This window comes from Lepisma saccharinum, chromosome 8 (genome assembly GCF_977018435.1).
Source record: "Lepisma saccharinum chromosome 8, izLepSacc3.1, whole genome shotgun sequence".
NCBI lineage: Eukaryota > Metazoa > Arthropoda > Insecta > Zygentoma > Lepismatidae > Lepisma > Lepisma saccharinum.
The window spans coordinates 3,151,296-3,168,414 of record NC_139236.1 but is presented as its reverse complement, the minus strand read 5'-3'; the positions used below and the strand labels follow the sequence as shown (position 1 = coordinate 3,168,414).

Below are 17,119 nucleotides of genomic sequence, written 5' to 3'. Positions count from 1 at the left end.
TTTTACATTGGTTTAAGGGGTCCAAAAGTATCATGGTGCTGCTTCAAGAACAAATATTCCCTTGCCTTATGAGTCAGTTAGCCCCTTGTTTACAAATAAAATACGTAAAGAATGTACGGGTGATTTTTTTATGCATGGAACCATTGGAATTAGCCATAGTTGAATGTTTTACAGACTTGGAAGTTTAAACTACAATATGTTCAATGTGTGTCTCTTACCCATCACGGACATGGCGCAACCTGACAACAAAATTGCGCACTACTGCTGCTAATGTGTCCTCAGAAATATTGAATGTTTCTGCTTCTACGGCATTTTTCAGTTCTTGAATTGTTGTAGGGTTATTCTGAAATACTCTGTCTTTAAGGTAACCTAAAGAAAATAGTCACAGGTGGTCATATCTGGTGGCATTGGTGGTCATTCAAACCCCTTCCCGTTCACGTGGGGATCGATTAGACAACACACGGCGATCAAACATCTCCTCAAGATAATCAAGAACTATTGTTGCCGTGTGAGGTCTCGCGCCATCTTGTTGAAACCAGCAGGTGGCATGATCAGCAACCATGACAAACAAAAAACAACATTCAGCAACGGTTGCATATGGGTGCACGATTTTTCTGCACAGCTCGTCTGAACTTGTGCGGCGTCTTGTTTTGTGGAATGATAGTCTTTCGAATATGGCTCTCACCACTTTCCCCAACACTCTTCTTCCTGAAAACACCAATATCAAACCTACATACTGCATTTTCTACTTTCTGTACACAAAACAAATGGTGCCATGTATAAGAAATCACCCTGTAGTTAAATAAGTATTTAGTGCACATTCATCCTTGAAGCACTTCTTGCACATTTTTTGAGCACTTGTGGACAATAGTACACAATCTACAAGGGAGACTGAAAGGAAAGCCATCATTTGTCTTATCTAGTATCTTTCTGCATGTAGGGTTGCACAAGTTTGCTGCATTCTTGCACAAACAGACCCATTGCTGATATTCATATATTTTCAAGTTTGAGTTAGTGCCTGTATACCTTAAGAAGAATAAGTCTTTTGGGGTCCACGTGCAGTCCACGTGAGCCACTGCAAAGGCCTTTTCACCCATCTGCCTGCGAACTGAGGCTATTGTCGAACTTTCTCCTCCATTAGTAAACTTGCTGGTGTGGTAAACATGCACAGAGATATTAAACTTTTAGGCTCACAGAGGGCAAGAAACCACTCCTCTTCACTGGTGAAAGTGTGTACAAGAAGTGCCATATTTAAAATAACAAATATGGCGTTTTGAAGTCATTTTGTAAATTACAGTTGATATCTCATGTAAATTTGAACTGTATACCATCTGCCCTACAATTTTTATTTGACTTTTAAGGTTTTCATTTGACTCGTGTCATATTTTATGCATGATTTTATGTTGTTTAAAATTTGCAAAGTTTTGTGAAACAATGCACATTACCTTCTGATTAGGATGGGCACGAAATAAAAAAGTCAGATTTACTAAAGAAAGAATTTTTAATACTCCATAATGTACACCCACGGACATCCGTTACTGGGGTTGATAGCGTGCCACCGGCCTTCGGCGGGAACAAAACATTCAAAGCTAATGCACCAGTGCACAGGGGACACAAGAACAACTTATGAACAGGGAAAAATTGGGGCAGGGTGCCGAAACGCTGGACAAGACACATACAAATGACTTATCCTCAGAGACATTGAATAGGAAAAAGGGGAAAGGTTGATATTTTTGTACAGTGTTGCTCAAATGGTTTCTGATGTCTTTATATACATTCTGCACCTACAAGCTTTGGTTAATTTAATATATGCATTAACATTTAGTTTGCAGTTGATGAGTAGAATATTAAATTTATTCTTTGTAATTTATTTTTAAAATAATCGTTTTAAAGCATAATAATGAGTGCTGAAGCTTGGTGTAATAAAACTACAATGATAAAGATCTAAATATGTAAATGGTGATTGGATGACACATCCAGTGATTACATATATTTGTATGAAATTAACATTATCTGTTTTACACAAGTCGTGGCAATAGTATCACACTTACTACGCAATGAAGAAACAAATAACTTAATTATTTTAGTATATTATTCTTCGTTGCAAGATTGTATCATATTTAAAAATTACACACATTTATTTAAGCTTTTAATAATTGTTAAGCTACATAGTGCAGAAACAACAGGCAGAAATAAGTTTTCAGTTTACATAAGTGACTGATAATCATCTTATAGAAGGCCACAATATAGTTAAAGAAATTTGAATATAATATGACTAAAAGGGGTTTATCACAGAAAAGTTGGTTTCAAATACTAACTGCGTGTCGGCGATTTGTTGTTTTATTCAGGATTAATAAGTCTTAGAGATTAAGACAGCTGATATTATGAAATGTGTACGATATGTTTACATCACAAAGTTTTCATTGCACCCACCAATTTGCAGAAATGAACTGCAATACTTTTAATAATAAAACGTTGCAAATACATTACTAAGAAACTCCAACTTAGACGCAACATAAAGGTGTGACCTTCATACCAGATATGTTTTTTTCATTTCTTTTGATTTTCCACACAACTACAATATACTTTAATTAATGGAATAATATTTCGATTCTGAATAGAAATATTTAAACAACTGTACATTTGCTTAAATCCATAGTTTTTAATGATTTAGAATGTGCTTGTAGGAAAAGGTGTGTATTCAAAGGAATTAAATTAGGTAGGCGAAAAGGAAGCTTCACTTTTACACTAAGCTCTATAATATATAAACTTTTACATAAAACTCTACAATTTAGTCTATAATGTAACATAATATCGCATATTGCTTCAGTATTTCAATAAAATTTCACAAGAGCATGCGAACGTAATTAAAACAATACTTAAATTGCGTCAATTATACAAATATGATTCTGTGATATAAATACTTGTATTGAATTAAGGTACTTTACAAAATCATAGAACAACTTCACAATGTTGATCTTGTTGGACGTATTCCTATTTTGCGTACACTTACAAGTTATGTACATATGAGTTTCCAAAGCATATTATATTTAATATACATGTACTTATAATTTTTTCGTTTTTGACAAGAGATTTTAGGTAAGTAACAAGTTTGAGTGTCAGCATTGTGAAGTTTTTGCACTAGCTACATTATTCGTTTGAACTGGTAACATAACATTGAACATACAAAGAAGCGAGTGATATAAGGCGCCGCTGAATAGCTGGTGGTACATAAGCCTGCGAGATGACGTCACTTATATGGGCATCGCCAAGAGGCCGCTAGGTGGAATGATATGCACAGGTGATATGAACGATTTTTGTGCCTTTGGGGGTCAAAAGCGAGAGTAAAACACTCACTCACAAAACAGGAGAAAATATGGGGAGGGGGCACTGTAACACAAGACTCACGTGACTGTGAAACAATCAATACGTTTCGCCGTATCACTCTGGTTACATAATGGTGTTGCTTTCACTTCTGTTGTACGTACCACCGGACGCTCACATGTCAAGAAAAAAAACGGGGCGGGGCTACTCTAGCACTAATGGGATCACTCGGCATGTTAGTACATAACATTCCGCCCCTTTCCAGTCATACTTTTCACACCCACATGCTTTTGTTTGTACATACACAACGTAAACACACCCAGCTACTTCTGACAGCAATGTCAGTTGACTCCTCGCCCTGGTAAGGAGTCGCTAGGAGTTCGAATTGACGTTCACTGAGGACGCAGCAAGCCAGTAGAGCATTTACTAACACCCCTAGAAGCAACCAGCATAGATGCTTCAAAGCAGAGATTATTTATAATTGACAGACAAAAGACTTGCGGCTCCTCATTTATTTGTTTATTGTCTGTTGATGGACTGTGCAAGCAGAGACGGCTGTCGGAACCCCAAGAGAACAATCTGAGAACATCTGTGACTTACTCATACATTCTATATTAATTTTATCTGTTCTGCATAATCTAGTGGTTTCTTGTAAGCATGTGGGGAGTTTGATTCCTCATGCCTTGCCAACGCGGGCGCGTGTGTGGTGGGAAGGAAGTTGCATTCGCATAGAGTGTCTATCGACTGTCTATAGTGTCTATCGAAGGTTCCCAGAATGCCAGAACTTGTACAAATTCACAACAATTTGAATGCATTTTTTTCATTGTGTATGATATTGTATCACGTACGTATGATAGTGAAACAGATTTATAAAATATGACATTTCTAGATGAAAAATTGTTTCAAATTATGTTCAGTCAGTGGGGCAGATGTTCATAAATGAAGTGATAGAAATAAAATATATTGCAATTATGTAATTTGAAGTGCATATGGTCATGTGAACAATATTGCGATTAGAAAATAGTTCGAAATATTGACAATGGGACAAATTTCCTAGAGCACTAAAAACTGCAAGGAGTATTTTGTTATTCCCTGCTGAATACGTTTTTTTTCAAAATGAGTAAGTGGTTAATCCATCAACTTATTTCCAGACACTAATATACGTATCTGTTAAAATGGAATATACGTATTTTGAATACTGCGGTTAGTTTAATTTATAGAAACTGTATCTTTCCCTTTGGTCCAGGTTTGTTGCAAATGAATCGAAACGCGAATATATATACATATCGTTTCATACAAAAGGTCATATATTTCGTACATTTTTCAAAATTTATAAATTTAACATCATGTGTTGAATTTAAGTACTTTCTGCCAACAGTTCTATTTTTCAAGATTTTTTTTCTTTCCAGCTTCATTTAATAGAATATATTACAATAGTTCTCGGAAGGCTGCAACTGTTTGGAAATGAGCTTACAGTAATCTGACCAACTTAATATTTATAAGTGATTGTACATGTTTCAAAAACTACGATTCAAGTCCAAAGGTGCTGATCTCAACAATTCGCCTTGTACTTTTACATCAAAACGAAATTTATAGATTCTCAGGTCTTGCAAACTCGCTGCATGATTAATTCTAACAAATTTATTTGCATTTTGGAAATAAGACATTTAAAAATGTATTAAACTATCACCACATTTCAATTCCAGAAAATACACTGTATAATTTAATGTTATTCAAATCGTCCTACTGTTCAAGTATTGATTGTTATAGTATTCGTGAAACATTAGACAATTGTAAATATTTTTAAGTTACTACTAAGTTACCATGACTTTTGGTAACAGTTAAGTAGCATATTTTGTGGAGTGGAATATTCAGACAATCATTAAAAACAGAATGCAAGAAAACTGGAAGTGTAAAATGTGCTATTTCTAAACGATGATGCTTCAAGGGCTTTCGTGTATGATATGTTTATAAAGTGGGGCTATAGCTTTCTTCAGTAATCTATATTATCTATTTATGTATCTAAGACTATTTCTTTCCGGAAAGGGAAGGCAATAACCACTTCTTTGGTGCGAAACTTATTATAAAATCCTCCAATATAAGAGAAAGTGTTCGTTAGTTTAGATTCAAGTTACTACGAGAGTAATTGTAACTTGTGTAATATCTTACTTTCAAAATTAGTAAATTACTACTTCGTAGAAGACATTTTCAGATTTTCTCCTGCACAGACCACTCCTTAGCGGAAGCAACCCTTGCCCAGCACGTCTCGCAAGCAGAAAATTGATGATGACGTCTCTCCGAGCTCTTGTAGCCTTTAAATAGGGTGATCTGGCTTAATGAAACGATATGTATTATGAAGGAGCGCTCGATGAATAAGTATTTTCAATTTCTGCAGTCGAAAAGCTAAAGTCGAGCAGATGGGAGGCTACATCAGAAGCAGCTTTGACACGTGGCGCCACAGTGGTTACGTATGAAGACTCGCACAAAAATCCCCAAGAGGGAAAACCTAACTATGTACACAAACACGGCAAGAAACAAAACACTATAGTCCTTGTAAAGTGTCAAAAATAAATTCTCTATAAACAGGCTCTAGGAGAACACACCAACACGGACTTTCCAGCTTCCTTTTTTTTTTAATCAATTATTATTATTTGTTGTTTTTGTGTTTCATTCTATTCTCACTAGATGGCAGGCAGTATGTGGCTGATGATTACAAGGGGTTGTCCTTGCGCTCACAAAACAACATGTGGGTTCCTTTCACACTGTCCCAACTAGGCTATTCTTGTTTTCAGTCAGAATTAAAACTTTCACAACATGTAAGTCAAGCTTTAAAAAAACACGACAGAAAATCCTGGTACAACACAAACGACCTACGCTCGGCTCAAAATCAAAATTTCACAAATGCAAACTCTTTTTTTTTTTTAATATTTATTCACACTCTAAACTTTTTCTGTGTTTATTAAAATGATTAATTACAGTTCTTCACTTCATCTATTTTTTAAAGGAGTCACTTATTCCCTTTAAGATAATTATGTTTAAAGTACGAGCAGGTAGATGCCGGCTTTAATTTAATCTGCCACTTGTACGAAAAGAATTTTTATCTTGGAGCTTCTTCACACGGCGTTGCTTTGTAGTGCTGAAGATTGACTTCAGTGTAGAGAAATGATCTTTAGTACACTGAAATTATAGCGTTGCTGAAGTTCACTTTGTTGTACCATCATTGTTGAGGATCACGGTTGTCCAGCCACCGCCATTGAAGTTCACAGTTGTCGAGCCATCACTGTCGATGCTCACTGTTGTCGAGCTCCCGCTGCTGACGTTGAAGCTCAGGGTTGTTCAAGAACCGTTGCTGAAGCTCACGGTTGTTGAGCTACCGATGCTGATGATGAAGTTGAAGCTCACGGTTGTCGAGCTACCGCTGCTACTGATGAAGTTGAAGCTCACGGTTGTCAAGTTACGGCTGCTGCAGTTGAAGCTGAAGTTTACGGTTGTCGAGCTAACATTGTTGTAGCTGAAGATGAAGCTCACAATTTTTGTACCTCAATTGTTAAGTATCTTGGCTGTTGAGCCAGCGCAATGTCGTTCAACTATTGCTGCAAAAGACTCACCTAACAGCACTACTGAGCTTCGCCGTGAGAAGACACCCTAAAATTCTACGAAGTCGCCAAGCCGCACTGTACGTTCGCCGATACAGCACTACGATCACATTTCTTTCCTTGCGTCTAACCTTCCGGAACACATGACCTGTATTCGTTCTTCATTAACCACACTGTATTGTAACCGATCAGGCACTTTGCTTCTATTTCTGTGATGGAAATACTCTCGCAGTCGTGGGAAGGGTTTCCGTAGCGCTACAGGTTCTTTCGCCTAGCCGATGCAACCACCTGCTGCTGTGATGGCAGTTTTTTTGTTTCCAGTGGATAAAACGATATAAAGTGAAAAAAATTGATAGCAACCATCCGAGGCAAAGTTTGGTTGCTTTGCCGACAGGTAGCTGGGTACGACCACCATGTCGGACTTAACCCTGCAGACCACAACACCAAGTCTACCTCTGAAAAGAAACAAAGAAATTAACTATTAGTCCAATGAAATGGGGTTTAATCAAGAACTAATTGCAACAATAAATACAATACAATGGGGCACAATAATTTCAAAATAATGGCAAGTGACTTCTAGAAACGTCAGTATTCCATGTTTACTTCACAATGCTTTAGCTGTTTTCGTGTACTTAAATTCTAATTTCTGAAATTAATATTTTCTTAATTTGATAGACGTACTCGCTGCTTCAGTGGAGTGCCATGCTCACCACCGACAGTCACAGGTTGGGATCTTTGTGCGGGCACGTGTGTTTCTTTTCGAGTGCTCCAATTATGTAATCATCCTTTATCTTCATCGTCGCGATTAGCCAAAAGTGTCAGGAAAGTTAACTAAATAACATAAATACAGATAGAGGTATTATGCAAGTTGCATATAGTAATTATATGAAGTTTATATCTACAAGGGTCAAGCCATAATTCATGGCTACTGTTTTTCTTCTCGCGAGAATGCGGAAGCTGCACGAAAATCCAAAATATACAAACGAAAGGGTAGAGTTATGGTACTGTGGAATGTTTGAACAATGATAGGGAAACGAGCAAAACATCCTTAAAGACAGCATCGTGCCACATGTGTTTACAAGTCAAGAACAAAAGAGGCGTATACTACGGTAGGACACTCAGGCATTTTCTTGCATTTCGGTCCCGAGAAACGTCTATTTTGATACACGAACACTGTTCACGCTGTGGAACGGCCGTTGACTCAACAAATAATTTCCACTGTACAGTGGGATCCATGAGTTGGTTTTGAGTTGGTGTTTTAAGTCCACTTTATGCACAGTAAGGCTAATCGGGACTGGACCTACAGTTTAAAGTGGGATCCGAACCACTTGTGCCTCCACCGGGTATCGAACCCGGGACCCCTCGATTACAAGGCAATGACGCTACCACTGCGCCATTGGGGAGGCTAGTGGGATCCATGAGTATTACCGTGCAACTTGTCCATTAATATTTTCAATATTTTTTTCATACATCCTATGTTTTTTAAGCGATGGATTTTATGTATGCTGGTGCAGAAGTTGTCAACAGCTTGTTTTGAGTTCTCTATTTATTCTTGAAGCTCTTATTGGGTCAAATAAAGTACACGAAGAAGCTGATCGACAATTTGCACGGTAATACTCATGGATCCCACTGTACAATAACCGTTCATTACACTGCCATCTAGTCACGTGTCCACATTCTACGGGTGTCATGTTCTCCGGGACATACGATCATATTGGGGTCCACCGTTTAACTTTGAGAAAAAAATGGTTACCATCACTTATGCCTCAGCCCACGCACTACACATGTTAACGATATTATACATGGTTGTAAACAAGCAGAAATAATAATAAAATAGTTAAAATAAAATTCAAGAAACCGAACACACAAACTAATACTTACCTAAACAAACCATTCATCTTTTTGGCTGGATGAGATGTCGCTAGAAAGAAATGAGAAAAAAATTATATAAGAGATGTAGAAAACAGAAGATGCACGCCCTGTGAATCAGAGCAACCCACCATAGGTATTAATATTTATTACGGATTTTTATGTAGTCAAAACATGCGAAACATGTACATAAATATGCAGAATAAATTACACGTAAGTGTATTAAAACGAAGCATATTGAACAATAATTATACTGATGGAAAAGTTCTTCACGATATATAATTCAGGAATCCCAATCATGAGGGGAAGGCAGTATCATCTTGTTACTATTGGACCAATTAGAGGTGATTCTCCTCATTTCTCTGTATTATATTAGTTTTCTGAACTTGATAAGTAATGTACTTATCCCCCAAGTAATGCTAAAACTTTCGGTGTTTGTTAAAAAAGGGATCTACCCACCCTTTTGCTCTTATAAAATGAAGTGACCACCCTCCTAAACTGCATCTGGTGAGAGCTAGAGGGTAACAGCTAAAGGAAAACAAAAAAGTGCATTTTTATTAAATATGTACACTTTTCACGATTGTAGAGAAAATTCAAGCAGAATTCCTAGTACCATCAATTCCATAATTATTCGGTAGACACACTGATTTCCTAATTTATCTTCTACCATATTTTGCATTTGCCATTGCCAATCACATATTTTCTCCCATAAATTTCTCCATCTTTCATAATTATTATAAACAGTGTAGAACTGTGGTACCTCAAGATATATTTCAGCATGGAGAATCGTTATGAGCAGGGTGGATAAAAATTATGATTTTTATTTAAAAAATCATTTTTGATGTATTTTAGAAATTTGTTGTTTATTTGTAATTTTTATAAAATATATAATACGAAAATTGAGGTTTCATCTTCATGAAGGAATTCAAACTCATCTTAAAATTAGTTAGTAAAAAGTATAATTTAAAGTCAACATGATACACTGGTCAACAGCCAAAATGCGACATGAGTGATATATACAATTTCTAGTCAATATTGGTCTCCTAAATACGAAACTGTAGTTAAAAATCGCAATTGACTAATTATAATTGAGTTACAGGGCATTGTTGATTTGGAGAAGTTCCCTATATATATGGTATTGCATAGCTGTAAGGAGTAAATGTTGAGTTTTTCTTTTCTTATCTTATTTTTTTTATTTGTTGTAAGGAAAGGGGGAACTGTTAAAGACCAGCCAGAAAACCTCTTTATTCATTGTTTTGTGATGAGTTAATTTGTGCAGACGTAATTGTGGCTTTATAAAACTAGGTTGAGTGTGTGCATTTATCGAAGATTGTATTTGCGTATTACGTGGTCCGTTTCTGGTAAGGTTGACATTTAATTAAATTGCTGAGTGATGCTAAAAAGTGCCACGTAAATGCATTATCAATGCTAACAATGACTGTTATGTTTGTGGTCAAATTGTGTTTTCTGGACAGCGGAGAAATATTACCCCTGCTGTAAGAACAGCCTACAATCTATATTTCGGTAAATACTGCAAATTCGGAGATGAAGATAAGACTTGGGCTCCACATTTCCGTTGTAAGACCTGCTACACGAGTCTGCTGGACTGGATGAATCACAGAAGACCATTGATGTCATTTGCTATTCCCATGATTCGGCTGGAGCCCACTAATCATACAGACGATTGTTTATTTTTTGTATGGTCCCATCAATACAACGTATGTCCAATACTAAAAAGAAGACAATTGTATTTCCAAATATTCGTTCTGCTTCTCGTCCTGTGGCGCATAGTAACGAACAACCTGTTCCAACACCCCCTGAATCTTATTCCGTAGACTCACAAGACGAAGCATACGATCCACAACCGTCCACATTTACAGATCCGGACTTTGCAGGTGATGTTAAACTTACAGAACAGCACAAGGTTAGCCAAGGCAAAGCTATTAGACTCCAGAGTTCAACAATGGAATTTTCTGGCTAGTAATGCGAAGGTGTCATTTTATCGTGACGGTCAAAAAATGTTGGAAGAATACTTTTCTACCGAAGGAGATCTGATATACTGCAGTGATGTTAATGGTTTGTTGGGGGCTATGGGCATTAAGCACATCTGCGAAGAGTGGCGGTTGTTCATAGATGCATCGGTATAAAGTCTAAAAGCTGTACTGCTTCATAACAACAATCAATTGACGTCAATCCTTATTGGTTATTCTGTGTAAAAGAAAGAATCGTATGATAGCCTAAAATTCCTCCTTCAATCAATTAAATACAACAACTAGGTACATACCTGTGGAAAATATGTGCAGATTTGAAAGTCATTGCTATTTTAACTGAACACCAACAAGGCTACATCAAATATTGCTGTTTCCTCTGTGAATGGAATAGCAGAGACAGAGCTTCTCATTTTATTAAAAAGGATTGGCCATTACGTCAAAGTATGGAAACTGGAAATATGAATGTACATAATGAACCTCTCGTCGAATCTGAAAATATTATACTTCCTGCACTTGATAAAGCTTGGACTGATCAAAAACTTTGTCAAAAAGTTGGATCGATACTCTTTGGTATTCAAATATTTACTTAACAAATTTCCAAAAATCAGTGAACAGAAGATCAAGGAAGGAATTTTTGTGGGCCCTCAAATTCGTCAACTTCACCAGGACGAGATCTTCGAACACCTGCTAAGTGATGTTGAGAAACGTACATGGAGTTCTTTCGGAGAAGTCTCCAAAAAATTTTTGGGAAACAAACGTGCTGAAGACTATGAAAAACTTGTAAATAATTTGGTTTCATCGTATCAAAAAATAGGTTGCAATATGTTCCTTAAATTGCATTTTCTACTCTCATCTCAATTTCTTCCCGAAAAGTTTTGGGGAGGTAAGTGATGAACACAGTGAGCATTTCCACCAACAAATATCTGTAATGGAGAAAAGATACCAAGGGAAATGGAGTAGAGGAATGCTTGCTGACTATTGCTGGAGAGTAACCAGGGATGATCCTGAACTTCACTACAAGAGGGAAGCAAAGAGGAAGCGGATTTAATCCCACGTAAGTAGTAAAGAACACACCATACAGTAGTATAGTAGAAAATATTTTTTTTGTGATTAATGTAAAAACTATGATTCATGAATTTACTTGGAAAGGCAGATGGAAATGTACCCACGTTTTGTACTGTTCGCATAATACAGTTCAAACGTAAAAGTCACATGCACACCAAGAATACGTCATTCCACTACGTTAGAACATTGGGAAACCCGACTTTTCGACAATACCTCGTATAATTCTTAAACCGGAAGTCGAGTGGCATTTTCATTGTCAGTTTCGTGTTCAGCATCATGGATTGATAAAGAAAAGTTAATTTTCTTCCATGTCGCAAAAAAAAAAAAATAATTAAAATTTGTTAAGTCACAAAATCTGTAGTTTTCTCACCATTTACAAAAACATACACAGTATATCATGTGAAATTAAATACTATGGACCCGCAACAAATTACCATAATTATTACCCTACTTGTTTATTAGACATTAAAAAATCAACTACTTTTCTGGCATAGGTTTGTTAAATAATAATAGTCTGTAATTAATGAAAAATACCTGCCAAATGAGGGAAAATTCCTCACTGAGAAAACAACCCACTGCGAATATTAAATTCCGTCGTGGAACAATATCCCATCACCATTGGAAATTTACTCACTGAAAAATCCCTATTAGAAACGGAAAATTTCCACTCCATAGGGAAAATTTCCCAGTTAAAAATCCCCATCACAGATGGAAAATTCCTGTTAAAATTTGCACCACAGAGGAAAGATTTCTTAGTATAAAAATTCCCACTCCAAAGGAAAATATCCCCAGTTAAAAATCCCCACCACATAGGAAAAATTCCTCTGAAAATACCCATAGCCCTCGGAAAATTCCCTGTCACAAGACAAAAGAAGCACAAAGCATGCGTACCTGTCTGATCCGGAACTTCTCACTTTGCCGGGTAGAAGAGGTGGACCTGGTGGACGCTGTACCCGAGGCTGGCCGCAGGGCGAAACATGTTTCCCGGAGGATACACACACGTAGCTCCTGGGTAGGGGGGAGGCTTCTCCAGAGGCGCCCCGTTCGACCCGAACGTCTGTTGCACTGCAAAAGGTGAGTCTGATCAAAACGCGGGGAAAACACTGCTCCTCACACGCAACAAATAAAGTTAATTACTTATGAAAAGGGTTGTTAAAGGTCCAGGAAATTTAAATAAATTCAATTCCGGTCCAGGAGAGAAAATTAGTAAACGTAAATGGGTTCTGGACCGCAAAGAACCTTTGGATCTGTAAAGCATTTCGATTGGGTCCAGGAACTTTTTTTCTGGATGAATTTAAAATACAGTCCAGGAACCTTTTTACAGGATCAATTTAAATTCGGTTCAAGTTCCGTATTGAAATGAAACAATACGCAATTTGGACAGACTTTAAATTGTGCGAGAAAAAGGTTCCAGTTGTCACGTTCCCTGTTTAAACTCAGTTGATATACTTACTATTAATCCATTCCGGAGAACATAAGACGTACCAGCCTGCTATGAGGCCTCTTCAGACGTGGGAATCACTTACGGGTATTTTCATGAACAATATATTAAATCTCGCAGTCAGAATACTTTAAAACTTCAGCTGATATTAATATCACACACACTTGCACTCGAAAATAAACTTCTTGTTACAAATAAAACTATATTTATCTTGAAATTATTACTCGAGTCCACAAATTAAAACATTGATTTTGAAATTAACTTACATCAACCATTGGAATTAATCAATGATATCACCCAGCAACCAACACTCAAATGTCTCAAGGTTAGTCAATAACCATTGCAACAGACTACAAATTTGAGTCAACAAATTATGACGTCATTGAATAACGCAACTATTTATTTTTATAATTAACATATTAAACACTGAATTCGTAAATTATGTGGGCGCGTAACACAGTCCTGCTGCGAAACCCAATAGAACCCATTAGAATATATGGGTTTCTGGACCTTAAACAACCATGGTTCCCTGCTTCACAACCACATAAGATTCGGCAAGCTGTAACCGTTCTTACCTTTCTGACGACGTACTGCCAATGAGTGTTGCCATTCAATTGCTTTCCTACCAACCCTCTGGTATAATTCTCATTAAAAGGATAAGTTTATGGGAGGAATTGTTTTTTTTTATAAAAAGGAAAAGTGTTAAAATGTTCTTAATGAACTGTGTATAAGGTTCTTCCTCTGTTGACTGCAAGATGCAATAATTGATCATAAGATCATGCTATGCAGTAAATTTTATGTTTCATCAGTTCTCTTGGCAGCAAAATAATGTTGTATACTTAAATTTATGCAGAACACTGACAAAAAATCTAGTAAGAAGCTTTAATATAGTGCTGGCAACTCTGCAGCCAAGCCACTGTGATTAGTGATAGGTAAAAGGAAGGGAGAGAATTGGTTCAGGGCTGACCTTGAGCTGCTTGTACTTGTGTAAGGGCCAGTTTTTCAATGTCCTGTTAATATTTCTGTTAACTAACTGCCAGTTCGAGATAACAGCCAGTCTTAACCAGCACCGGGTTTTTCAATGTGAAAGTAACTACCAGTTAACTAAACCATGCTTCGTTCTCCGAAACAGTGTGTTGGCAATTCTGAAGCACGGAAATTACAGGAAATCGATCTGCGCGCCATCTATTAGTATAGTTTCAAACCTCGTCGACTGGCACACAGCCTGGCGTTTAAATGTAGAACTACAAGCACGCCGCGCTCGAAAGCACGTTATTGCATTGTGAAACGATATGAACAATGGGAGCGCATCCATCCTGTATGCATTACGAAATAAATTAACGAAAGACAGCACTACAAATTTGGTTTTCTTCTAATAAAGGCCAATTCCACGTGGGGGAAATGATGTTATGAGGCGCAAGCGCAGATACTTTCTTGTAGAAGAAACGTGAAGAACTCGAAAGTCGAGACATTAATAATAACTGTTTGTTATTATTATTATTAATATGTAAATATTGTACATTGTACATTTGACTGCATGCTTTGTACCTCTCTATGCATGTTGTTGAGCGAAAAAACAACATTTTAATAATAAGCATGCTTTCTAAAATTCTAAAAATATGAAGGTACGAGTAAAAATAATTTTAAAATTTACTGTAATATTTATCCGAGAATATCATTCAATAATAAAGCGTGAATTGAATGCAACACACGTAATAAATAATTGACAAGAAAAAAAATACCCGTGACCAGGACTCGAACTCGTATTACAAAACACAACACGCTCCGAAAAGTGGTGCCGCTAACCAGTACACCAAATTACCAATTGGACATTATAACGCCTAGTAAACCAGATATCCTGGCCACAAATTTTCTAACACAACCTTGCCAAGCGAATTCTAGCAACTACGCTTCTTAATTTCCGTATTTGCATGGACGTTGGTAAGCTCTGCCAAACAAAACAAGTTTTTTTCTGTACCAATTTGAAAGTTTTATGAATCATATCTTGTTTAATCTGACATTGAAGTTGCGAGTGTGGAACTTCGATAGCTGCACGAGGCATCCATGTTGCTTCGCAACTTCCAGTTAGGCTGGTAACTGCAAGAAGAAGTACCAGTAAAGATAATCGCCACCAGAGTTCCAGTTACGAGCTAACTGTACATTGAAAAACCGAAATTTTCACTAACTTCCAGTTACGTGCTAACATGAACCTTAACTGAACATTGAAAAACCGGCCCTAACACGGTTAAAACTTAGGCACACTAAGTAAAATCACACAACCCGTTCTGAAATCGAATGTTTCACCGTTGACCTTGAGCTGCTTCTAGGTACTTGTGTTGTAAGACGGTTAAAACTTGGGCACCGTAAGTAAAACCACTCAAACCCGTTCTGAAATCGAATGTTTCAGGGTCGACCTTCAGTTGCTTCTACTTGTATAACACGATTAAAACTTGGGAACAGTAAGTAAAACCACAAAAACACTTTCTGAAATCGAATATTTCGGCATGGACTTCACGTTCACATTCACATTCATCTCTATAGAAGGGCGTGGTTGTTCTGTCACATAACCAGTGGGTAAACGTGGTGTCACCGCGAAGGTAGACAAAGACATGTGAAGCGGGGGGTGGGAGGTGGGGGGAAGGATTTGATATGATATTGGCTAGAAGCAAGGAAATAACAATTATTACATATTTAAGTCGTACACAAAAACTTGCCAACTCAATTTGATTGAGTTGGTGTTTTAAGTCCACTTTATGCACAGTAAGGCTAATCGGGACTGGACCCACAGTTTAAAGTGGGATCGGAACCACTATGTGCCTCCACCATGTATCGAACCCGGGACCCCTTGATTACAAGACGACGACGCTACCACGACGCCATTGGGGAGGTCCTACCAACTCAACTTATTTATGCTGCATCCCATATAAGCCTATAAACATACAATTAAATTAGAAATGACCAACATACTCTAAAATGGTTTCGTCTACTTTCTAATGTAGATGTGGAAGCTATGGTTTTGGGCATAATGGCAAATGTACTTGGAAGAAAGCCAATTTTTCACACTTTAGAGATCATATAATGAAAAAATATATTGTCCCCCCCCCCCCGAAAACATTAACAGACGTCTTCTTGTATGCATATGTTGATTTATGTGGTGATATTTCTCTGTGATGCGGAGATAAGAAAAACGGAACAGTTGCCTGATGAAAAATGACGGACTACATCTAACACGTCTTCGTAGTTTATTCAGTCAAGTTTATTAGCTGACGGTGTCGTGGGGAGTCTTTATCACAAGCGATGATGACAAACACTTCACAGCAAACTGGTAGCTTAAGCTTCACTGCCTGCTGGTTTACGATGTTATGTTGTACATACATATTATAATTAATATTACATTTGTGTTAATCGACCACCAATACCTATTACCTTCGTCGTAACACACCTTGAAAACCGTTACTTTAACAAGCGTTTGTTTCAATTTAATACTCAATGTAACATTTCCTCTGAAACGCAATAAAAACCTTCATCTCTAACTCGCGAGTGTATTTGGTAAAACAATATCACATCAATCAAGCCGACCTCTGTGCATAGGCGTAGCTACGGGGTGTGCGGTGTGCCTAGGCACACCCTAATGAACTGCTTTATCAAAGAGAATTAAAGACAGATATTTCAATAAGAGAGAAAATAAGCGGCAGTTTGTAAGAAGTTGAAAATGTCATTACTTGGTACAAACGTGTGCATTATCGCTGATGAAACGAGTGTCTGTAGTTTTTCGATTTTTTGATGTCATTTGAGAAATACTGCATTCTACTCTGTACTACAGTGCTTTTCTT

General features: G+C 37.2%; 1 protein-coding gene across 2 annotated transcripts in view; it reads right to left on the bottom strand.

The window, feature by feature from the left end:
- Window positions 1-1,513: 1,513 nt before the first annotated feature.
- The window catches only part of loaf (low-density lipoprotein receptor domain containing lost and found), a 690,862-nt gene continuing 675,256 nt past the window's right edge, over window positions 1,514-17,119 (bottom strand). Inside the window, exons 6-8 of one of the 2 annotated variants that reach the window (XR_014441985.1) lie at window positions 12,737-12,910; window positions 8,802-8,841; window positions 1,514-7,375 (exon numbers count right to left, since the gene is read on the bottom strand). Coding sequence is in view for 1 of the 2 variants with exons in the window: in XM_083126283.1 (XP_082982409.1) it covers window positions 8,802-8,841; window positions 12,737-12,902 (206 nt within the window). In the remaining variant the exon portion in view is untranslated. The remainder of the gene's footprint in view (window positions 7,376-8,801; window positions 8,842-12,736; window positions 12,911-17,119) is intronic. The other variant, XM_083126283.1, reaches the window with a different exon arrangement.